The sequence below is a fragment of the Cylas formicarius genome, unplaced genomic scaffold (genome assembly GCF_029955315.1).
Source record: "Cylas formicarius isolate icCylForm1 unplaced genomic scaffold, icCylForm1.1 PGA_scaffold_12__32_contigs__length_19106922, whole genome shotgun sequence".
NCBI lineage: Eukaryota > Metazoa > Arthropoda > Insecta > Coleoptera > Brentidae > Cylas > Cylas formicarius.
Genome location: NW_026844225.1, coordinates 17,109,746 through 17,135,321, shown reverse-complemented (window position 1 = coordinate 17,135,321; position 25,576 = coordinate 17,109,746). Strand labels below are relative to the sequence as shown.

General features: G+C 33.6%; 4 protein-coding genes across 6 annotated transcripts; 3 read left to right on the top strand and 1 right to left on the bottom strand.

Moving 5' to 3' along the window:
- Positions 1 to 2,760: 2,760 nt before the first annotated feature.
- LOC132695577 (rho GTPase-activating protein conundrum-like) lies at positions 2,761 to 10,291 on the bottom strand. 3 transcript variants are annotated; one of them, XM_060659906.1, is made up of 11 exons: positions 10,175 to 10,291; positions 9,359 to 9,493; positions 7,195 to 7,436; positions 7,010 to 7,137; positions 6,324 to 6,564; positions 6,096 to 6,269; positions 4,251 to 4,401; positions 3,847 to 4,191; positions 3,595 to 3,796; positions 3,347 to 3,536; positions 2,761 to 3,287 (listed from the first exon to the last, which is right to left on the bottom strand). In XM_060659906.1, exons 2-11 carry the CDS (start codon positions 9,453 to 9,455, stop codon positions 3,204 to 3,206), a joined length of 1,854 nt encoding a protein of 617 aa, XP_060515889.1. In that variant the 5' UTR covers positions 9,456 to 9,493; positions 10,175 to 10,291; the 3' UTR covers positions 2,761 to 3,203. The 3 variants fall into 3 exon arrangements, with proteins under 3 accessions (XP_060515889.1, XP_060515887.1, XP_060515888.1); XM_060659904.1 differs by lacking the exon at positions 10,175 to 10,291 and adding an exon at positions 9,705 to 10,131; XM_060659905.1 differs by lacking the exon at positions 10,175 to 10,291 and adding an exon at positions 9,956 to 10,131.
- Positions 10,292 to 14,010: 3,719 nt separating this feature from the next.
- Positions 14,011 to 15,620, top strand: LOC132695493 (transmembrane protein 205). Its single transcript, XM_060659772.1, has 3 exons — positions 14,011 to 14,371; positions 14,722 to 15,073; positions 15,134 to 15,620. The coding sequence occupies exons 1-3, from the start codon at positions 14,148 to 14,150 to the stop codon at positions 15,425 to 15,427; spliced, it is 870 nt and encodes a 289-aa protein (XP_060515755.1). The 5' UTR covers positions 14,011 to 14,147; the 3' UTR covers positions 15,428 to 15,620.
- Positions 15,621 to 17,070: 1,450 nt separating this feature from the next.
- Positions 17,071 to 20,018, top strand: LOC132695717 (ceramide kinase). Its single transcript, XM_060660159.1, has 7 exons — positions 17,071 to 17,404; positions 17,454 to 17,675; positions 17,731 to 18,069; positions 18,121 to 18,351; positions 18,439 to 18,742; positions 18,809 to 18,964; positions 19,020 to 20,018. Exons 1-7 carry the CDS (start codon positions 17,275 to 17,277, stop codon positions 19,099 to 19,101), a joined length of 1,464 nt encoding a protein of 487 aa, XP_060516142.1. The 5' UTR covers positions 17,071 to 17,274; the 3' UTR covers positions 19,102 to 20,018.
- Positions 20,019 to 21,201: 1,183 nt separating this feature from the next.
- On the top strand, positions 21,202 to 25,481 carry LOC132708728 (arfaptin-2). Its single transcript, XM_060681264.1, has 4 exons — positions 21,202 to 21,315; positions 21,367 to 21,697; positions 21,753 to 22,240; positions 22,299 to 25,481. The coding sequence occupies exons 2-4, from the start codon at positions 21,367 to 21,369 to the stop codon at positions 22,449 to 22,451; spliced, it is 972 nt and encodes a 323-aa protein (XP_060537247.1). The 5' UTR covers positions 21,202 to 21,315; the 3' UTR covers positions 22,452 to 25,481.
- Positions 25,482 to 25,576: the final 95 nt, after the last annotated feature.

The following is a 25,576-nucleotide window of genomic DNA, read 5'->3' as shown; positions in this document are numbered from 1 at the left end:
TCCCGGAAATGTCCGAAATGGCTCGGATTCATGGGAAACGAAACTGACGTGTAAAGTGACGCTTCCCGCACGCTAGATCGGTGCGTAATTAGGTATTTTACAGACGGGAGTAGAAAAACTGGTTCATTCGTTACTAGTAATATTTAATAATAAGTATTATATTATCCTTAATGAATGAAATACTAACTTTTTAGGCTATTTGTAGCTGTGCAAATATATGTTCTGAATTTAAAATTGAATAGTAATCATCGATATTTATTATAAATCAATTATCTAATTTAATTGTAAACCAAGGTAAAAAAAAATCCGTTTCATCTGTTTTTAAAACATATTTTATCAAATTTCTCACCCTAGTTCTAAAGACGCAGACGGACAGTAATTTTTTTCTGCTGGGGATGAAAGATTTTACGACTTCCTTTATTTTTTGTCAAAAAAAATGCAGGCAGGTTTTTTATTTGATGGAAGATTAAGCAAATGCGATACTTGGTTTTGTTTGCTTTGCCCCCTTCCTGAAAAAATCCACAGCGATTTTAGTTAAAGTTAATTGACCGCAATAGCATCTTAAATCTATGCAACATTCAACTAAACCTTAAAATATTTAATAATAAACCTAGAAGTTTAATATGTCTATCGAGTTGTAAGCACATAAATATATTTCTTATGAAGGGTGGTATAGCATGCAGATTTAAATTTATTTGAAAAATATTTCGTCTATCAAAATGGGATATATATAAATTTCCCAGCAAAACAGCGGAACAAAATAAACCCGTCTGAATCAATACGCAACAAATTAATAGGGCATGTCGAGAAGCCGCTGCACCTGCACTTTCTTGGATGCGATAAAAAAGCAATAAAATCCCAGGAAGAAAATTTACTAGCTGTCTGTCACGTCTAATAAACACAAAATATTAGAAATACCATGAAAAATAACAACAGGTTAAAGGGCTTTTGTTTTACCGTTTTTTACGATTAGATTTGAAAATGTACGATTTAATTCGTCAACGATAATATTATAATATAAAATAAATGCGTGAACAATCTTGTTGTAACCATGATTTAATTAGGTTATGTTCTGCATTAATTTATGGGAGGTCGGTTAATTTACGGTCTTAAGCTTTTGCAAATTGCTTTTTTATTAAATGCACCTTAATTACTTAGAAAGTCAAAAAATTTATTATACCTCTCGCACTTTTGAAACCTTTTGAAATTAGCGTAACATTGAGAATTTAAAGGTACATTTGCAACGCCTATGATGTTATTTTAAACGTTATTATTAATAATAAAATTAATCTAATGCCTTTATTCTAAAAATATATAATTTAAAGGGTTTGACAAGGTGATGGATAAGATTGGTAAATCAAATGAAAGTGACAACATCTGGTGATGCCGCTATTCGCACCACCTGCACCTTTTTCCATAGCATAAAGAAAACCATTAAAAATCAAAATCTAATTTTTATTTAGATAGTTTATAACCAGGGACTTTAATACTCCATTTGCATTGCCCATTAAATCCAAAAAGTGTCTAAATAAATATGGTTGTATCCTGGAAATTAATAATTATTTTAAATGGTTTGGCTAACTAATGGGTAAGAGCGGTAAATCAAATCAGTAAATAAAAGTGACAGCATCTGGAGATGCCGCTATTGCCATAAAAAGCCATAAAATCTTCCACGGGTGGAAAAAATTGACTAGATGACAAATTCGACACGCGTCTAATAAAAATAAAGTTATAAAATATTATGAAAAATGGCAATAGGTTAAACTCTTTTTACATTTTTATAATTATATTATATTTATATATAACGATAGAAAAACGCCAATTTGCAAGCAATCCATTTCCTAGTCAAACCTTTTTCCGAATAAATACGTTAGACTATTGGTGACAGCGAAAAAAAGAGAACGTCAAGATAAATTTACGGTCCGATTTCCAATAATTGTGCACCGACCCGTAAAAAAGTGTTATAAATAATCGAGATGCGGTGTCATCTATATTTTGAATTTAATAATATCGTGGGAGATGCAAATAGTGTATCAAGTCACCAGTCCTAACCTATTCAGAGCAAAATTTGATTTTCATGCTTAAATTCTGAATATGTTGTAGCAAATTGAAAGCCCCAGATGACGAATTTTCAAAACTAAAAAAGGTGTGCCGATTTTTTTGAATTTACAATAATTTAGCAGCATGCACTGTTTGACTTATAAACAACAGACGCGGAAGGTTTGTAAAGTAAAAAATTACTTTGCTGTCAATTTGATTTATCGCTATATATTCCATATTTTTGCTAACTTCTAAATTAAATCGAACCGTCAACACCTGACAAGTGTTATACTTTTTCTTTCTTGTAATTTATTTGTGTTCGCTCGATTTAATATTGAATAGTACTTAACGATTTGTATCATATCTTAATTAAAATTTATTGTACACACTGACAAAAGACAAAAAAATCGGTTTAACCTGCTGTCATTTTTAAGCGAGTGTCCCATATATTTCTAGTTAAAAAAAAATGCTTCATTTTAAAATGCAGGGACCCGGTAAATTGTCGTCCGCGCTGAAGATTTTATGGGTTTCTTTACCGCGTGCAGGTGTCCCGAATAGCGATTTATTGCCTACTACTTCAGTGGCGTTGATTTTTTTCCAGTTTTTCGCGGAGATTTGTGTATTGTGAGTTTTTATGATGATATTTTTAGGCCGACGCGACGGGAAAATTAAGTTGTAATTAATGTGCTTCTATTGTTCGAGGGAAAATAAACAAGCCGATAAGTTTAATATAATTTTTAATTGTATAAATAATCGTCGTTATTGCATGGATTGTTTTTAATTTGGCACAATGTTTCGCAATACACGTCTATGCTTATTAATAATAACATCACAACTTCGTTAAAGAATATACAAACATATATTGGTGTACGAGGAGGTGAGAGATTTCAGTTCGCGCTATGGTAATGTAAAGACTAGGTACTAGGACAACCTTTAGCTGGGTCTCTGTGTAAACTATTTAAAATTCAATCGGCTCTTCGGCATGTTTTAAAAAAAAATGTATTCTAACAGTCTTGGTTTAAAAAACTTATGTAAATGATAAATGCGTTAATAACAAAGGGGTCGCTTAACAACCCTGGAAGAATACCTTATTCGTAGCCTAATAAAAATTGGTCCTGCTTTGATATTGCTTTGATAATACTTTGGAGCGGTTCGTTTATTGCTTATTTAACAAAAATATCCCTTTTTGATCTCGCGGTCGGCTCGTATTGAGTGCTGCTCCTCACTAGCTTCGCTTTGCCGTTGCCCTACAAAAATACGTAAAATTAAAAAAAAAAAAACACAACCATAGTACAGGCTGGCCCACCAATTTTTTGTCTTTTTCTTTTTTTTTACGAGCTTCGCGTGCTTGAATAGCTAAATATTCGGGCACGGTCCACAGCTTCTCCTTAGCGCTAAACATATTTTCCACGATACAACAACGTACGGCCGCATCGTTAATTTGTTTAGTCAGTTCCTCCTTCGTGATTGGCTTATCGAAAAGTTTCCTGTTGTCCCTATTTCAAAAATTACGGTGCGAATTTAATGAGAAAACCAACGGACTTTACAACTCACTTGGGCAGCAATATTTTCGGCGGGAAAAATGAGGGAGCGGCGATCATGGCGACGTTATGCAAATTCATTCTGTTCTGCGCTTCGTGTTTAATAATATTGAGCAAAAGGTCCAATAAAATCCTGAACGTATTTCTATGTTCTATCGGAAGCGATAGCACCAGCAGATTTAACGCTTTTATTCGATCCTCGGTGTTGGGAATTTCTATTAAGCAAATTAATTATCGTCGAACATTTTAGACGCGTCTTACTCACCCCCCGTTTTGTAAAACATATCCAAAAATTCCATGGTGAAAATCGGATCGGGTAAATCTCGAATCAGTTTTTTAAGTACTCCGGTTAGTTCGTGAGCCGTCGCCGTTTGAAGTAAATTGTCCACGTGTTTCCTGTTGGAGTAAAATTTCGTTTCGATTTCGTAACAAAGACTTTCCAGTTTTTGCTTTTGTCCGGCCAATCTTAATATACCATCTTCGCATAAACACCTGGCGTTCAACTGATCGATAACAGTTTGAAATATTTGAGGTATCATACTGTTGTCGGTCGGTCTTGGCATATCGCGCATTACCAACGTGGAAAGGTTCACCCCGAACACATTACCACCTAAAAATAAGTGTATTCCAAAACAAACGGCAACTGTTTTAAAAAAAAAATTAACCGACCTTTCGTTTTATTACTGGCCTTCTTCTTTGAATATTTTATCTTATACTGGTCAAATATGGCAATTAATTCCACGTACAGCAGTGGTCTTAAATACTGATACTCGCTATCACTAAATTCGTCGATGCATACTCCATCGTTCGATTCCGAATTCTATACCGGAAATAATTCGGAAATCAAAGGGTATAGTACTTTCACAAATAAATGGTATTGACCTAAGGCAATAAACAGGAATGCTATGGTCTGGTCATAGATATAAGAAAGTGACCAATTGCTTTTGAATGGGATTATCCAAGGGCGGTAATTAACATACAATGCAACAAGATTATTACCTAAAGTTTCGGAATTTAACTTCAGGTAAAATTGTGGTCCGTAATAGAAAATAATTTTATACCTACCTGCGTTTAATATTCTTTGGTTTGGTATACTACTTATTAGTAAACATTGTTATTTCGTGTGTAATGCAGCCTGTGTTGAATCGTGTGCGAATTATGCAAAATATGTGCGAGTCTAGTGTACCTCAGGAGACGCTCCCGCCCAAATGTAGAAAACACTATTGAGACTAAGGAAATTATAAACAATGTTTATTTGACTCTCATTGAACGTGGTGCCAGCAAGCAAGCATCTTTAGAAGAAACGGCCACATTGACGAAAATTCCAACATCAACTGTATGGAAAATTGTGAATAATCCCATTTCAGCGAGGAACAAAAGGAGCGATGCTGACATTTTCTCGAGTGTAGATGAAAGTGATCAAGATATAGATATCTTAATTAGGAGGCTTAAAAAAGATGAAGCCGGTGTCAAATGTGGCAGAACTACCTTATGGAAGTGTATTCAACACATGGGTTTTAGATTTAAAAAAATTGACAAAAGGCAAGTTTTAATGGAATCTTTTAGAATTCGGAAATGGCGAAACTGATAAGTGTAAAACAAACGCGCTATGAAAAAGAGGTATGCTGGCTCTAAAGATGGTTGGATTCCAAATGGACTTTCTCTGTCTGCGAAAAATATTAAAGATTCTTCTCTGGACTATCATGAAGACACCACCCCTGATTTATTTGAAAGTTGGTTTAAAAACTAACTAGTTCGAAACATTCTTCCTAATGGCGTCATTATAATGGACAATGCAAGTTATCACAGTAGACAGTTGACTAAAACCCCTTCCGCATGTGACACAAAAGCAACAATCCAAAACTACATGTATAATAACGACATTTATTCTCACAAAGATTATACCAAAAAGCAATTAATCGAGGTTCTCCAAAGCGAATGGAACACTCAACAGTTGAACAGTCGTCAAATTACCAAAGAGAAGTATAGGAATAGAATGAATGAAGAGGACAAAAACTACCATTATAAAAATAATACATTCGTTTTACTTAACAAGATTGTCACCTACCTTGGAGAAAATAATGTCTGAAATGAAAGAGCTGACGATCACGATGACGATAAACTGAAAAAGGAGCTAATGGATATTGTAAATTTGAATAAACCTCTTCGTACGAAATTTGCTGCCGACGAAATGACTTGTAACAAGGCATAACACTACTTTTAAAATGAGTGAAGTTGAAACCCTGAAAAATTTATTGAAAATTGAAGTAGAGGAAGTAATGTAGAGTATAGAGCTCTTTATTATTTCTCTGAACTCCAGCGGCTGCGCGTAATATGATGAGTAAAATTATATTCCAAACAGCAGATTTTTTTAGAATAACAATATTTTGAAGTTTAATTGTGACGAAATCCAAATAAGGGTGATGGAACGTTTTGTCTGCAATGAGCTTCAAATATCACAAATGGAAGTGTGAAATGTGAAAGCACCATCCCAAAGGGGGCGGGTGTACTTACAAGTATATCACGTTTGACGTTTTCGTTTTGCTTGACGAGTCCTTCAAAACTAAGAGCACCGTTATTATCATTCAATTCGTTGCAATGGATGTAAACGCGACTAAAATTATGGTTCGTATTGACCTGACTCGGACCCTGGACGATTTCAATATCGCCTGGTTTTTCTAACAGTTCCTAAAATCGTCCAGTTAAAACCCGTTACTTCAAATAAGGGCACGTTGTTTATACCGCGTTCTCAATTTTGAGCGGACTTAAATGAATTTCTGTCGTCGGATCGCTTCCGCTTCTTTCCCTGTGAATTTTGGTGAGAGATCCGCTTTCCGTAAGCGGCTGATAACCTTTTAAAACCACATTTTCCGAACCCAAATGAGCTACGTCCCCTTTATCGTTTTTACTGAATCTCTTACTTTGCCACGGTTCGCTTGAGGTCCATTTGACTTTTACTTTTGCAGGCGCGTTACCCAAAGAACTGAAATTTCCCTGTTACTTAATTGACCAGCTAATTTTATTAATAATATTTACGAAAACACGGCAACGATGGGCGATAAAAAAGAAAACATGATTTTAAAAGTTTTCACAAAGGCACAGTATGATTTGACCGGGGTAAATAAACAACTGCGACGAGTCAAAAGTTCGCATTTTCGCGATATTTAAAGACAATAATTAATTATGATAGGACTCGACTTGCAAATCTATAAAAATATAGCGAAGCGACGGCTATCAAATAAATTAGGCTAAAACAATAGGTCATTTATTATAAAAACGTAAAGATTAGAACTGAAATTCCACTGCTCGTGTTATTGCGCTTCCAAGAAACTGCCAAGCAATGCTGGCAATTTCAATTCGACGAATCAAGAAATAAATTAATAAAAAAAAAATATGTCAAATTTTCATCAAATTGAAAAAAAACTTACAAATGAGGTAGCGAAGTTAATTGCTGCTCTTCGTCCCAGGTGAGATCATCGTGGTGAGAATTGCCATTGTCCCCAGAGTCTAACGAGTCCGGGGTAGCACTTCTCGATCTTGTTCCTGTGCTTGAAGTCTGTAAACAAAATCCCTATGAGCAAATTGTATTTTGCCAAAGCGAATTTCACCCGACTTCAAGATTCCAAGCGACGTCCCGCACATCTTGCCGATGTTTTCTTCGTGGCTGTCTACTTCTTAAAGTCTTGTTTAACGTGGCCACTCGAGATCTAATTGTTTGCGTTTGAATTTCAGTCAGATTTCGTTGTTTAACTGAATTAACGAGCACATTCTCCGAGATTTCTTTGCCTTGTTGATGTAAATAAGATAAATTCGTCAAGCCCGCCTTCTGCAAGAAGTCGGTGGCTTGTTCGACCTCTGAAAAGGAATTTCATTAGTTTTCGTGAGTTTATAAATGAACAGTACATGGGAAAAAAGAGCTAAGTCAAAAATATCAAAACCAAATGGTAGTTTAGCATGCGAATTTTTTTCGTTAATGGCAAATCCTAGCGCGTCTCTGAAGAACATCAAAATTATTACTTGGAGTTTCCGACCATTGATAACAAGATTGCTTTCGAAAAATCGTCACTGGGCGGGGCAAGTTTTCATTCCATTCCATTGTCTTAGAGGAAGGTATTGTTTTTCTCCCGTGCATCTGCGAACCACTATAGATTTTTCGCAAAATCCATGTAATTTCATTGTGCATGCACCCTGTATGAAGTGTCTTTCACATATCGTCGAACTTCAAAGGTACGCCAAACTTTGGTAAATTCAAAACTTTTTACAAATAATAGCGATTCCAAATTATATTTTTTCAAATATCTCGCCCACACTGTTTAAAACAATTATCACATGTTTTATAGTTTTTAATTTACTCACGAAAACGGCAATTTTCAGGATCTCTTTGTTTTTTTTTACAAATAATCGACACAACCTGTACATAATCCAAAAATGCCGCAAGTAAAAGTTAGAGCCCTAGATCTCCCACGTTTCTCAATAGGATAAAAAATTTTTTGATTGATTGATTTTTTCCAAATATCTCGATCAGTGTACGTGACAGACGAAAATCGTAAATACAAAAATTGTATCACTTGATAGGGCCTATAACACTGTCTGGACGGATTGGCTATTTTTTGTACGAATTTTGATTTACGGTTAATAACTTACTTCCTAAAAGAACAATTTTCATAATAATAGGGGGACCCCCCATTTTTCAGCTTTTTCTTTTTTAATTTGCGGCGCACCCTGTATATATTTGAAAAATTGTCAAGAGTAAAAGCTAATGGAGGCGTATCTTCTGCGTCTTCTTGTACAAGATTTTTTCAGTCTTGTAAACGGTTGTGAATAATGGTATTTTTTTTAGACCCTTCCACACGTGATTTTTATTTTTTTTTTAATACTTCCCGACCCCCCAGCACCCCCATTTCAACAGGTTCCGTCACGGGGCAAAGCTGCATATATCTGCCAAATATGAAGTCGATTCCTTCAAATTTCGGACACTTATCGTGTTTTATACCAATGTCCAAAAAACCGTCGAAAATCGCGAAAGACAGATGGATGCCAGAGTCGCATCGAGGCCATCGAGGCAGGCAAATTTCAATTTTGTACGACCAACGGTTCTAAAGTGATTCAGGAAAAACCAAAAGACGAGAACGGAGAGCGGCCACAGGCAAAAAAAGAATTGTTTTTTCGACGCTGATCATTTCTGTACCAATGGCGATCCCATCGGACCTACCATTACCGAGATATACAATTTTTATACGAGCATAGATACTTCCGAAAAATCGAAGTTTTCGAAAGTAACAAGAAACGATAACAATTTCATGTTAAGTTTACTGGTCATTAAAAAAAACATATCTCCGTCTTCCTCACATGTTAGTGTAGTTGGTTATATTTCTTAGGTTTAAAAAAATGTGTTTGGCAATAACCCCTTTACTTTTTGTCAATCATGAATAAATCGTCTAATAAAGAGAAATAGGGAAACTAACCAAACTGTTTTATTCTGAAACTTGCCCAAAGTGCCTTGGATCGTTTTTCATTTTGTTTTATTTTATATGGTTTACGTAAAAAAAAATAAAATCCATCAAAAAATGTGCAATTATATTTTCAACTTGTTTTTTTCCGTGTTTCTTTACCACTAAACATGAAATAACGCAAAGACTGCCTGTTTTATTATATTTAAGATTTTATCAAATAAATTAAGTGTGCAATAAATTTCAATTGCGCTTAATCCAACTTAATATGACAAGGGTGAAACTAAATTCGATATTTCAAATACAAAAAACAATGAGGCAGCTTACCGTTAAAGTCATATTCTTCATCCACTATGTTGTTTATATCGTGTTGAGTATCCTTGACTTCATCTATATAATATCTCAGAGCTTCTTCCGATTCCATGGCTGGAAGCTTGCCTTATTATACGAAACGGTACATTCCTAAAGCAAATTCAACTTTAAAATATGAAAAGCAACAATGTTTTAAACAATATAAACATATGTGGACGATTATAAGTACGTTTCTATGGGAATGAACCTAACAAAGCGAAATAATCAAATTCCTATTGATATTAAAATAAAATAATTCACTTTCATAACGCAAGATATTTTCTTCAATAAATGGAACGTATCGATAGATTGATAAGCATACCTGATAACTTCATTATTTGAATAAGTAAGGTTAAGTCGCAGTTTATTATGTTTATGATACCTATAAAACGGGTACCTAGAATTTCACTTTTCGTTTTCTTATTACCAAATTTGACGTCACAATATTTTGCGTGATCTATTTAACGATCGAATTAAATTGCGTACAGAGTATCCTCGTTAAAAGTAAACCAGTGTTTAATACCACAAAAGAAAGCGCGATCGAAAACCTTGAACAACCACTTTCGAACCTACACAAAATTAAAACGGTCCGTTTGTGGTACAACACTTAAAACATCGAATGCAAATACACTTGAAAATGGTAGTCGACTATATCTGATTGTTTGGAACTAGTTTACTCATGTTATTTGTTATTTTGATTAGGTTGATAATGGGTGATAACAAATCATATGAGCGGTTATCACAATGCGTAAAAGTTTACTAATCTCCTTCATCTTATGCAACCAAACTTACTTAGCATCTTGTCGCAAGCTTGGTAGTAAAATTATTTATATAATATTATAACAACTGTCAAAACCGACAAACGGCCAAAACCAAACTCCCCACAGCGACCAAAGTCAACCAATATTTTTATTATTTTTAATATCGACATATTCTTTATAATGTAAAGGTATTCCTGCAGTTTACGTTCTTAGTAGATGGGGTCACAGATACCAAAATTGTTGGCTAACCCCACCATAGTTTTTTATACAAATTTTAATCACTTATCAAATATTCAATAATCATCAAGTATCAACCACATATTTTTTTTTTAAATATTTATTTATTTATTTATTTTATTTATCGTATGGCGTACATTGTGCTATGCTATTATATGTTCTCAGAGCATATAGATATTGATGTTACAATTTTATGTCTAAATTTTTAATAATAATTTTTAAATAATTCTCCAATAGACGACATTTTTTTTAATCGATATAATTCCCTATTATACTAGCGTCACCTGTCGACGAACAAGCACACTAACTCTCACCTCTCGGGTATTTAAATAAAGCGATCAATGAATGGTTCCTCTGAAATACAAGTTCTTCTCATAAGATGTCGCTAGTATTGCATTGGTTTTAAAAACAATTCGAAATAAAGTTTGACGGTTTTAAGCGATAGGGAAGTGATGGAAAAATCTAGGAAATGCCATAAACACCCAAAACTCAAATAATGTGTATTTGGTAATGACAAGTTAACGAAACTTATGAGTATAAATTTGCGATAAGGCGTATGCGACGTTCAATGGGTAAATATTATTTAAAATATCATGACCCTTTTCCTCTCTATAAAAGCTCTGACGCAATTTAAATTTAAATTAGTCCCTGAACATGTGACCAAACAAAAAATAATTTTAGTAGGTACCTACTTGACGTACGTGTGAATCACGTTATTTTTGCCAAAATCAGTTCCTATATATACGCGACGAAAGCAAAATATCGAAGCACATGATCGCTTTGAAATATTTAAAATAAAATTTCGTCCTCGTTTCTTTAACTAGACGTATAACCGACGATTACGACTTACGGAAGATTTCAAAATAAAAAAAAAATCGACGTCACACGACGGGAAAAAATCACCGTTATTGTTGTGACCTCTTTGAGAATACCTAGAAGCAACGCCCACTAAGTCGTGTGAGTCTGGTATAGACAAATTTCACTGACCTACAGCAAAACCAAACCATTAGCATAAAGCATCTAACCGTCTCAAAATTCTGGTTAAAATCGATGACTCAGCGATAAGAAAACAAGGATTCCTTCGGGTCACGTATACCAAAAATTGGTTTAAGTGGCGTTTTAATGGACCATTTTGATCGACGCACGTGTTTAAACGCGCACACACCCCCATTTTCAAAGGCGAGATAAATGTTTTCGTATTGGTCATAACGTTTATCCGTTAACAGCGTCATCGAACGAGCTTTGATTCGATTAATCGACGAGATTGTTCGGTAACAAGTTACGTCAGAGCAAGGTTGTGGTCCGAAGAAGTGGTAGGGTTGTTGGTCGCGGTCTACGTGCGGTTTTCCTCGTCTACACCGTGTGATTGCGAATACACATGCAGATTGCCAATAAACGTGTACCTTAATAAAAGTACATGTCGAGTAACCTTCTTATCAGTCGCTAGGCAGAGCGTTTGTCGCCGCTTTGTCTGGACCTTTGACGAAATACGTCATTCGCTAGTTCGCCAATCAAATTATATCTCGCTTTTTTGAATGCGCGTGTCCGTAAACAACTTATACTCCAAATCCGAATTAAAAACAATTGGATTTTACCCGATACGCATGTATTCCATAAATACGTCCACAGTAACTGGGCAAAGTGACCGGTCGCGGTTTATCTATCGGTTTCACCTTGGTTTAAAAAAAAATTCCTAAGCATTCATTTTTTTTTACGACAAATTTACTTATTACGCGAAAAACGCAGACCGGGCTTTGTTCTAAGAAATAAAAAAGCGCTTGATAATTTAGTTTGGTTGCAACGATTGCCACTTGTTTTCTTAGAAATTTTTGTACTGACGATTCTTAGACCCTAGCTCACTTCGCTTGCGTTTCAATATTAATGTTTAACAGGTGTTTAACAGCGAGCCTTTTTAATCCTTAATTAAAATTCGTGCTGTTATTATTAAACCCTTAATTTTTGTGCTAAAGTGCACTATACCACAAGTACTATAATTATTATGGTCAAGTTTATTCTTTCGTTTAGGACTAATATAAAGCAATTCTTATTAATATTATATATCACATTTTAGTTAATATCAATTTTTATCAAAAATAACGACTTGATTGGATCTTTCTGATACATTGCGCTTGGATATGCAACTTGACTTACACTCACACTCAGGGATGGTTTTAATCAAAATTAAATAGTCCGATTCGATTCGTATGTTAAAACTTTGTTAATAAGTTCATAATATGTAACATATCCCACAAGGTAGCCTAACAATTTTTCGAAACAAAATATAAGCGACATTTTATTGACATTTTGTATATGTAGATTACAGTCTTGCGGTTAATATGTGGTCAAAACCCTAATTTTTATAACGTTATCCTGATTAGTTTAAATCGAAAAGCCGATAATAATTCAATTATATCCTAATTATATAATTCGGTCATTAATATTAATATATAATTAAATGATGAATTTGACTTAAAATAAAACCATAACAAAAAAAACTCTGCAGCGTGTTCGATAGGAAATTGGAGAAATGCTAATAAGATTCTATTGGATGTATTTTAATAAGGATTTGCGTACGTAATATTTCGTCGGTACACAACGCATTCACACGTTAGCAGGAATAATATCAAAGGGATCAATATTGACTTTTCCGATACGTGTCTAAGAATTTTGGCACAATTCCAGTAAATGTGGGCTCTAATTTTTTTGTCTTTATTTGCACTTTTACGCATTAAGGATTGTAATCAAATGTCAATATTGTGTAGCAGTCTGCGAAAGAAAAAAATATCGTTCGCCAGATAAAGTTGTTACACACTTTTTTGGTTAAAATAGGTGAAGCTACGGGGTAGGCAAATAACCATGTACACTTTTTCAACTGTCTCTTAAATGTTTTTTTTTAAATAAACAGCTATAACTCCTAAACGACTAAACGAATAAAGAAGCTGGAGAGCCTTTTTGATACAATAACAAAAAAAAAATTAACGAAAAATTAAATGCAATATGATTTTCCAGGTATCTTACTTCTAACCAAAAATATTGAAGAAGGAATATTTTATTACATAATTTTATAATTTTTAAATCATAAAAGCATTTTTATAATCAGGAGTAGACAGAAATGAAAAAAACTGGAATAAACCTTAGTTTTAACAAAATATTTTTTTGATTGGTATATAAGTGGATTTTAGAGAAATATCACTTTAAATGTGTTCCGAGATACAGTACCCTGCATGTTTATTTGGCCACCTGGTACAAAATTGTTGAAAACGCAATAGCGTATCGTCATTGTCCATTTAAGGCAAACAATTAGTAGAAAAGTTTACTTAATACCTCATCTCAATTGATTTTGAAGTTATTTAAGTAGATTATTTAGTAAGATTTTAAAAAAATGATATTATTTTATTTAATAATGAAACACTCAGTATATTGACTGTGACAACGAACAACGTACGTCGTGTTTAAAATTTCAATCTGTTCTAACATCACGCAATGTTATTTATCCGGTTGGACCAAATAATCGTCAAGCTCAGATTCTGGCACGCTTATTTTTGTAATGGATCGCATCTCGTCCACCGTATACAGCAGCCGCGAGTTCACAACTTTTCGGAGTGGGGATCGAATTATTATAAAAGACCCTTCCATTTGAAGTAACGATAAAATTGTAGATACCTGAGTGCCCCGTTGTGGAGCTTTGGTATACGAGTGCAGTTTCGTCTGCGCTTTTTAGTTGCAATAATTTAATATTTTCTGTGTGTAATCCCCTAGTGTTCAATATGTGTGTGGGAAGAGTGCTCGATAGTGATAATAACGTGTGCCAGTTGACCGATAGGACTAGGATACAGAATTTTCCCAAAGATAACGAAAATTATACGGTACCACCTGAAGAAGATGTACAGTTTTCCGAAGATATTTTGGCGCTGTCTACCCGATATACCAAAGACGTGCTTTTCTGGCTAAATGAATCTTACAAATCATTCAAAAAAACCAACGTATACAAGTAAGTTAAATACCAAAATTCGGCCGATAGCATTCGGTGGCCATTTTAATTTATTTTAATTAATTACTCCTTAAAGCGGAAAGTTACTGGTATTAACATGTGTTTAGTTGTCGAGCCAACCTCGTGATACTAATCTCGTTAAAAATAAAATATTATCAATCGCAAACATCACAAATCACATGATATTAAATCGTATTAATATATTTATTTTTAATATGTAATAGAAACAAAGTTCTCCTCGTGTTTATCTGTTAATTTGCTTATCTCACCGATACTCGCATGCACTCAATTTGTATGACGTACTTTTGATCGTTAGCGACAACTATACTTTTATTTATTTATTTTTCCAGAATTTTATGCCACACCACGCAACCGGCTCATCTCGTAATATCACTGGCAGTTCTTTGTTTGGCATTTTTATGCTTCTCGAAGTCGCAGAAACCTCAAGCCGCTACCGTGTCTCCTCTGTGGACTTTGGTGTACTTAGGTTCATTCAGTACACACTTTGGAGCTCAAATATGGATGACATTTGTATCCGGCTTGGCATTGTTTTTCACCATGCCGCGGCACATATTCGGAAGCATTCAAAAAGTGCTGTTTCCGAAATATTTTTTCCTCAACGCTACTTTGAGCCTCCTGACACTAGCCGTATTTCTGAGAGCCAAGAACACCGAGTTAAGAACATTGGAAATTGGCATTCAGGTAATAAAACGTTCCCTTTGAATTAATATCGAGTCTACAGTAAAAAAATCTTCATTACAGGCGATTGGGATGTCGGTATGCTTCTTGACAGAGCTAGTGATCTACCTCTACCTCACACCTCCTCTCCTCAGTTTGATCACAATCAAAACTGCGATCGAGAAGGAGGCCGGAGTGGGGATGGAAGTTGGAAAATTCGATCCAGGAAGGCTTAGGAATTGCACTCACTATTTGAAAATTCACAAGACTTTTAGAAAAGTACACATGACGATCGCTATTGGAAATATTGTAACTATGGCGTGTACTACTCTTCACTTGTATTATTTAGCAAGTAAACTCTGCATTTTTACATTCTAGTTGTATGTAATTTATGTGCTTATTTATTTTTTTGCGAAATATTAGTTTTAGAGATATTTATTTAAAATTGTTCTTTTAGGCTGTTATTTTTTAGTGCAAATCAGTATTACTGCGTGTTGTGCAAACTAGTACAATCGTACATTGTTCCTTTTTTTATAAAAAGACAATTAATAGTACACTTTTTAATAAAAAATCTCCATAATATTTTGATGTTTTTTTCATGAGTTGGAGGAAGAGGTACCCCAAGTAATATTCTCCAGGTTATGTTTTATTGATAAACGAGATTAATAGAGGCTTTTTGTTACTCTTTTTTAATTTATAAATAAACTAGTAAATTTAAATATGGTATAAACCAATTTTAAGCAAGTTAAATTATGTGTATGTGCGCGACATCTATTTCGGCATCACCGTGAGGGCGGAAATTAATTTTTAATTGCAGTCGTTAAACACCGATCCCATATTAGTTTTAAAAACAATAAAATACATAGGAGAACTTAGCAAGAAAGTTTTGAAACACTTCTCTAAATGTTGTCTCAAGATCGCTTTTAAAACTGAAAACAGCATAGGAAAGTATTTAAAAAACCATAAAACTATATCATTTTTTAGAAACGCATTAGCGAACATAAAAAAGCCTGCATTCAGAAATGCAGAATTTTGAAAATAATTTTGATATTCGAATTCGAATAAACTGAAAATCAAATTTATAAACTCTATAAATACAATTTAGAACTGATTACCACCATGTTATATTTATACATATCTGAACTTTGTAATATTTTCCATTTGATAAAAGTACGGCGTTGTCGAAATAGCATATACATCAATAATGATCGTTTGTTCCAATTTAATTGCGGATTTTCATCGAGTAAATGTCACCTTAAATCAAATTTTAAGCTTATATTCAACAATAGTGGATGATTAGGCATTGGTTAGTTATTGTTTGGCTGTTTTTTTTGTATTAATTGTCTAGGAAAAATGTTACATGTCTACAATTTTTTATGCAATAATAGCGCTTTTATCTGGAGCCCCTAAAACTCGTGGAAAAGTAATAGGCTATAAATCAAAGTGACAGGCATAAGAATTCGCATATTGCAGGTGTACCATTTTTTTTTATAAGGGAAGCCAAACATGTTTTCTTTGGGTAAAAGAAATGACAAGTGATCCATTTAAATTTTTTTAAAGGAGGTAATTCAATTCTAAAATTTATGAACATTGTAAAATTCACAAGATTTATTGATATATGACCACATAATAAAAAAATATTTTAAAACAGAATCGTCTTTTTTTTTATCAGGAACTGCAAGGGTGGGACTGTTGTTACTTTTGGTTTGAATGTGTGAGGCATTTGTTTTCATGCGATTTAATATTTCATCAATAGTCTACTTTGATTGTTGTTATATGCAGCCAAGCTTACGCCAACTATCTAGCAAAAAAAAATTATGTAGTTGTCATATTGTAAATGTATTAATTAATTAAGTTAATTTTTGTTACTTAAAATAGGTATTTTATTATTCCGAATTTTTGATTTCACACAATAGTTTCGCATTACATCGCGCTTCAGAATCAAAAAGGCATCACCAGGGAACATTAAAAAGGATGTTGTTGGTAGACCATTGAATATAAAGCAGATAGCCGGCGAGAAGAGTCGATTGGAAAGTCAAGGCAAACAAGGAAGACTACTTCATTATTGCTTGACGTCACAATGGCCTCAAAAATAGAAAACATTGGAAGTTAGTAATTAAGTTTTTAATTTAATAGGAAATTAAGTGTATTCAACGGCGATGTAATTCGCGGAAGAAATGCAATGTATCTCGGATAAAATCCCGTAGACGCGTTATTATGAGGAAATGAAGGATAAAGCGATGAATGGTAGTCAAAATTCAGTGCTTCTCACTTGTTTTTATAGCGGCAAAAAAAAGTTGCGGGTAATATTTCACAAAGGCGTTATCGTGTGGGACAACGAGAGACCACCTTTAGGTAAGTTTGATTAAATGCAAACATTTTAACTGAGTATGATATTTTTTAGAACAGTGTAGAGTGCCCATCGAAGACGTTATTTCAGTGGAGCACAATTTTTTAAAAGGTTTCCATTCCACTGTACCCAGGCAAACGGATCCTAATAATTTCACCATTCATTATGCGGAAAAGGCGAAAGACGATAAATGGTTGTATAAAACTTTGGCTTTAAAACATTCTGATCCCTTACAAGTTTCATCATGGGTGAAAACTTTACAGAACCATTTACGTGGTAACTATTTTTAGCGTTATTTACTTGTTTAATATAAGACTGTGTGTTGTTTAAGGGTTTGAAAAGAGGCCTAAGCATCTCCTGCTATTTGTAAATCCTTTTGGTGGTAAACAAAATGCAATGCAAATCTATGAAAAATTTGGAAAGGAACTATTTAGTGTGGCTGGGGTGGAGGTCACAGTAAATGTTTCCCAAAGAAAAAATCAAATCCAAGATTTCCTAGTAAACCATAACTTGGATATGTTTGATTCCATTGCCTGTGTTGGTGGTGATGGAACAGTATCCGAGATGTTCAACGGTTTAGTTTTGCGAGAGTGTAAAATTAAAGGAATCGATCCCAACAATATAAATCAAAATTTGCCAAAACCTAGGAAACCAGTTGGAATTATACCAGGTCAGGAGAAAGTATCTAATTTTTCATTCATCCTTTTACTTTGTAATTTAGGAGGTAGTACTGATACAATAGCTTATTGCATTCATGGAACTACAGATCAAACCACAGCAGTATTGCACATTATATTTGGTGATACATTAGGACTAGATTTAGTGTCTGTATATGATGAACATAGTCTGCTAAGGTTATATGCTAGTGTTTTAAGTTATGGGTATTTGGGTGATGTGGCTTACCATAGTGACCAGTATAGATGGATGGGTCCCCATAGATATGATTATTCTGGTAAATATTTTTGTAATATCAACATATTTCAAAGCAGAAAGTTTACTAGTTGGGGTTAATATTTTAATTTATTTTTATCTACTGTAGGTTTTAAAAAGCTGATGCTGAACAAGGGTTATGAAGGTGAGATCGCAATTTATACCGACAAAAAAGAAGTGGATGATATACGTTGCCGAGCTAAATGCGAAGTTTGTGAAGGTAGTAACCGCGTTAGTCACAAAGTGTCTTGCAAATGGGAAACCCTAAAAGGGAAATTTTTTATGGTCAGTGGAGCTAACATCAGTTGCGCTTGTAGTCGAAGTCCTAAGGGCATCGCGCCATATTGTCATTTGGGCGATGGAAAAGTCAATATAGTAATAGTTAGACATACGTCCATTATAAATAATTTGAGGTACCTCTATAAAGTATTTCTCTCCTTTCGGTTGATGTTGCATATGGTTTTTTTTTTTAATTCCAGGCTGTTACTTCGATTATCCAGTGGTGATAAAGGAATTGAAGATTTGCCATTTGTAGAGACACTTACTGCAAGGGAATTTTGTTTTAGAGCGGTAAACGGGCCAAGTAGATGGAACTGTGATGGAGAGGTTCAACACCAAACTAATATCCGAGCCAAGTGCGTATTCTTCAATCTTACTAATTCCCATTGTATAATATTTTGTTATTTGAAGGGTTAGATGTCAGTTACTCACTATTTTTAGCAGGGGAAGTGAGAAATCGTCGATTCCAAATGAACAATGCTGCAAATTTTAAAATAAATTTCATTTTAATTTTATTATAGTTTTTGTGACCAATAGTTTCTAACTAAATCTAGCGATTCAGTAAATCCTTTTGCTTATAAGTACAATAATAATTTGGAGTTGGGTATATTTTATTATTAGACATTCCATTAGAAAGGAAGTAGCAAATCAAAACCATCCAAAACATTTTCTTTAAAAATCGTAAAAAACAAATACCTGCCACGTAAATCAATAATATTGTGTTAAAAGGATGAAATAATAGCGCTTTTATCTGGAGCCCCTAAAACTCGTGGAAAAGTAATAGGCTATAAATCAAAGTGACAGCATAAGAATTCGCATATTGCAGGTGTACCATTTTTTTTTATAAGGGAAGCCAAACATGTTTTCTTTGGGTAAAAGAAATGACAACTGATCCATTTACATTTTTTTAAAGGAGGTAATTCAAAATTTATGAACATCGTAAAATTAACAAGATTTATTGATATATTGCCATATATTACAAAAATATTTTAAAACAGGATTGGCTTGAGTGAGGCATTTGTTTTTATGCGGTTTAATATTTTAACTGTCAATAGCCTACTTTGATTGTTGCTAAATTCATATGCATATAGAATTGATATGATTTTATTTTAAACGACAAAGTTAATAACATCTGTGTGCTTTGAGATTTTATTTATTGTATTTTGAAATAGGAATATTAGAATATATAGCAAAAAAAGACCTAGTTGGTAACTCCTATTGCTGCATTCCTTTTCTTTAGTATCAATCGTGATAATTTGTTTTTGTTGTATATTATGTTATAGTTGTGAAATAGTTTATATCCCGGTGATTTGTGCTTAAATATTACTCGGTAATAGTATAGACCTTGGTTTAGGTATGTACATTCTTTTTATCAATAAAAATTTGCTCAAAACTAATTCCATTAGGTTTCTTTTCTTATATTTGTAAATGTTCCCTAGGAAGCGGTACATCCTCTATTTTTTCCAAAACTTATTTGGTAATTAAAAAATCTACAGCTCACCAATAACATCCCACAGAGGTTAAAAACCAAAGAGTAGCAGCAATTTGACGGCCAAGGTAAATTTATGATTTGGAACTTTTTATTGGAAGATTTTTTGGTTTAATTTTAATTTTAAATTTTAATTGATGGCCAATGACTTCATATTTAAGTCTATAGGGTTAAATTAGGAGGATATCAAATGAGCACATAATAAATCTCTTTCTGTGTATTAGCTAAACTTATTATAAATTAAAATAAGGCATGTATGTGGGGTGTTTATCATCAAGAAACGATTTGTTGCTCCTGTTTCGCGATTTCCTTCATTCTCTTATCCATGATTTCCGACTGAGCATGGACAAAGTTCTGCATAAGTTTGTTATTGAAATTAATGAATTTTTGAGAGCACTTATTAACACAGTCGACTTCATTTTGATCCAGATTGCGGGAGTTGACGTTGTCAACGCACCTTAAGAAACAGTTTTCAGTCATTTTATTGTAAAGTTGTAAAAAGTCTCGAAACTAAAAAATGACATCGTTATACGTCATGCGGATTTTTGCCTACGAGACGTACGTTTCGTACTGCATTCTGTTCCTGGTCCATTTTGACACTGTAATTTATAATAATTATTTTTCAAATTCAATAATTTCCTAATTCAAATCTTAAACTTTTTATTTAGGTTAGAAGCCATATAATAGTTGATTAAAAGGAACTACCGGCTATCATTCCGGTAGCTGTTATTAACGGTAAACTGGAGATGACGTCATAATTTGCGAAATAGTTAACATCTAACTCTCTTCGAACAAATATTAGTAGATTAATTTTCGTCAAAAGCCAACTTATTTTAATTAAAATTTATTATCCTTATGCATCTTTCAATAGAACGGCTTATTTTTAAAACCCCTTTTGTGTCTACGCTTTCTAATTACACGGTTTCACAGTTTTCAGGCTGTTTTAGGAACTCGCAATAAATTTAAAATCGACTTCTGAACGTTTAGAAGAGACGTCTGCTCTTTAAAAGACAATGCGACGACCAGGGTATTTATTGGTGGTTCCTCTTTAATAGCTTAAGTCCATTCGCTGGTCAGCCTGGAGTCAGGGAAAATTTGGGGATATTTGCCTTTGGGGTATTGATAACTTGATACGATGTTTATATTCTTGTCAAAGATATCGTTATTGTAGATATAGTTTTTTTGTTAGTGTTAAACAGTAGTTAATTTTTAACTAAAGTAGGTATAGTTGCTGCGTACGAAATAAAATAATTTCGACGGCCGTTTCAGATGTCCCAGTTAAGAAATTCAAATTCGGTCGGCGCTGAAAAAACCAGTATACACGACATGTTAAAAGATACCCCCGCACACGAAAGCAAAAACAACAGTTTACCTTCGAATTCTTCCGGCACGATGTACTCGCGTTCAGTACCGACGGGGTTATCTACAAGCTCACCTGCCATATTAACACCATCATCTCCTACTCAAAACGATGATTCAACTTTACTCAAAACATCGTCTAGAATTGAGAATATTAAAAACTGGTCTATATCTACTTATAAATGTACCAAACAGCTCATGTTTGAGAAGTTAGGGAAAACTTCAAGGACCCATGATACAGGTATTTACTAGCTTTCATTTGCATTGGTTTGTATATACCTAGGATGATATTTTAGAATTGGAAACTCAGATAGACCAGTTAAGGGAAACTCAGAAGAAGTACATTAATATATTACGATTAGCTAGAGCACTTACTAGTCATTTTTACCATGTTGTCCAAACACAGCACGCATTAGGAGAGGCGTTTTCGGACCTTGCTCAAAAGTCCCCTGAACTTCAAGAGGAGTTTTTGTACAATTCTGAAACACAACGAAACTTGACTAAAAATGGCGAAACTTTATTAGGAGCATTAAATTTTTTTATATCGTCGGTGAACACCTTATGTCACAAGACTATTGAAGACACCTTACAAAGTATTAGACAATATGAAGCGGCTCGGATCGAATATGATGCCTACAGGACCGATTTGGAGTCGCTCTCGACAAAACCCGAGGGCACTATAGGTTTGGAAGAGGCTCAACAGGGATACGAGCTGCACAGACAACAATTTATGAAGCTAAGAGCAGAAGTTACCATTAAAATGAAGTTCTTGGACGAGAATAGAGTGAGCTCTCGCCCATTTTCAAATTTTAGGGTTTTTTATGGGCGCCGATTTTTTTCAGATAAAAGTTATGCATAAACAGCTGCTTTTATTTCACAACGCCATTTCCGCATACTTCTCCGGAAATCAACAAGCGTTGGAAGCGACATTGAAACAGTTTAACATCAAAATTAAGGCACCAAATTCAACATTCCCGTCATGGTTGGAGCAATAGTTCCGACCGAACGAAAAAACTCATCATCATTTCCATGAATCGAAGGAAGCTTCTAGATTCACAAAGCTACGTTTTAAACAATTTGGCTGTTAAATGTAATGAATATTAAATTGCCAAGTAGAGGTGCGTAACTAAACGGACTGGCATTTATAGGTTATGTGTGGTTATTTCCAATAATTTATTAATCCCCCTCAAAATTGTTTGGTTATTTCATTTAATAAGTGTATTTATTGCAGGGAAAAAATTCGTGTCCGTATGAAAGGTTTATATGTGTAAGGCTCTTTGCCCTGGTACTAATTTCTGTGATCATTCATTAAAATGTGAGGCGTTTGATGTAGGTCATTAGTCATGTAGTCCAAAATCGTACCATGAGGTTTGTGAGTCTAGGGAGTGGAAAAATCTAGTCAAACAATATATTTTAATATATTATTTCTAAACGATATTATAAACATTTTTAATTTAATTAGAATTAAATCTTATTTTTTTTCTCGTACTGTCTGAAATAATTGCGGCTTTAATTCTTAACTCCGATACAACATATCCGCTATTCACCTTAAATGCGCGTATAATTAATTTTATTGAGGAAGTATTAAACATATTAAACAAAAACATCATACCTGTTTCATATTAACATTTTTGTTTTTTATTGGACTTGAGCGAATACGGTTTGAATCAATATATTATTTATTTCACGTTTGGTTTCATTAAAAAACCCATCAGCATCGAATATTTTATTTAACATAGTAAAACATCAATTACAGTTTTGCTAGTTAGGTACACGTCTTCAAAAGTACTCTCCTACTCGAAAAAACGAAAAACGATCCCTAAATAGAAATAGTTATATATCTATACGTGTATATCATATCAGAAAATCGTTATTTCCAAATAAATCTAGGAAAAGGCCTTTAACGCACAGTTTCTAAAAAACAAAAGTTTTGGGTGGTCGGCTGGCTCAAATTTTGGACCCGAAATATTAACGTCAAACTTTCTTTATCTTCAAAAGTATAAACAAAGGTGATGAGTAATTCCCCCTTTGACATAGATGCAGGTAAGAGTCAGCTACAGGTATATTGGCGGCCATCTAGGCAACTATTAAAAAAAAACATCTTCAATAAATATTTTAAACACAGTAAAACTTCTGCCTCGGGAAGTATAAATTAAGTTCACAAACGGTCCTCAGAAACCAAACCACGAACATTTTAAATCTTTATTAGAAACAATATGGAAGAAAAATAAAGACATGGGTATAATATTTTGTATACTTATTATTTATAAACGAAAATATAAAATATCAACATATTATGTCAATTTTTCATTTTCTTTCTCACTTCAGTTCCCTGCGAAACGACCGGAATAGCGTAATTACAAAATCGAACAAATACAGACAAAAATAATGGGAGAAAAAAATGATTTGCTAGAAAGAAATAATATAAATAACTCCCGACCCGGGGGGAATTACCCTTTTCCATCTCAATCTCCTCGACTGCGACTGAAAAAAGACGTATTGACAACTGCTTACAGATAAAATGTAAATAAAAATGTAATCGAGAATCCTGCCTAATTAAGACGTTAGTCCTAAAGTCATTCTTAATACGAGACTTAACTAGAACAGACATTTGAAACAGTTACCACAATAAGGCTGAATAATTTTTGCAAAAGGCACATTTATTAAATATTTTAGAGTATTTGCTATGCACCTATTCGACTCAGTTATTAGGAAGAAATAACGATGAACAATGAATGAACCTACGTATGAGGAAAAAAAGGTCTAAGTACATCTTGAATAATTTTGCACCCCAATTCATTTAAATTAATAAGGTGGGGAAATTTAAGATCAACAAATTGTAGACACATACAGAGTGACACCACAGTTGCTCAAAATATGGCACAATAAATTAACCAACTTTATACCCAGGATTTTAGTAATTTACCATGTCGATGGCCGAAAATTATAACAATTCCTGAGATAAATATTATATGATGGCGGGGTCACTCCGTTTAAAAAATCCCTTACACACTAAATTTATCATTAGTATCACACTGATAATATACTGAAGCAAATCATTAGCGTATTCACGTTTACTATATTATTAGTTTAGAATTGTTGTTTACATTGAGAGACAGTCATATATATAGCGATTTCGCGGTGTACGCAGACGTGTAAAAAGTGCAATACAAAATATATTATTAAAGATCTATTTCCGTCATTTATTTGAGAGGGAGCTGTCATATTTTTTTTAACTGCCTTTCTTAGCTTTCAAATTCAAATACACCTGAAAGCATTTTAGCAGTCTTCTCGGAAAATACACAGTACCCAGTATATATCGCTTAGAATTAGCTTTGGATTCAGCAGCGTCATAAGAGATGGCAGAAGTTTTGACACATACTCTTTCACAGTCGAGTATATATTTTATCTTCATCATAATTAGGATAAACAATTATAAATATTAATTAATTTAATTTGTAGATGCTCAAAATTTACAATATCTCACCATCAGAATGTATTGATCGATTTTAAAAAATGAAACGCTGCGCCAAAATCGGTGTAATGTTATGTAGGGTTCTTCAAAATTCAAAACAAAGATCTTAAAGGCGTATTCATCAGCCAAAAATAATAAAATAATAATTTCATTATTAATTAATTAAATAAATAATTTCATTTTAATGAAAATCATTTTTAAAGTTTTTGAGTAATTGAAGAAAAAATCGTTTTTTCGGACAGATTTTTATTTTTGTGTTAACGACAAAGCTAGACACAGAGAAAACTGAAAGAACAAAAAAGTAACATTTTTGATTGTTCAATATAAAAAAAATATTAATATTTCAAAATTTAGTCCGGTAATGAATGTAATGCAACTAAAACTCATCATGAAGATAAATAAGCGTACCAAGTTTTTGTCAAAATGAGCCGAATAAGCGTAATTTATTAAAAAAAATCCTTTAAATCCTAGAAAGTTCCTATTCTTATATGAAAAAACAGACTTACTCTTAGCTGATAAATACGACCTTGAAGTGTAAGGTCTGAAACAGCCCGCAAAACAGCCCGCACGTGGGACGAGGTAATAGAAGAAAAAAATTGCATCATTTTTTATCTTTTAAATTTAAAGATACGATATCCGTTTCAA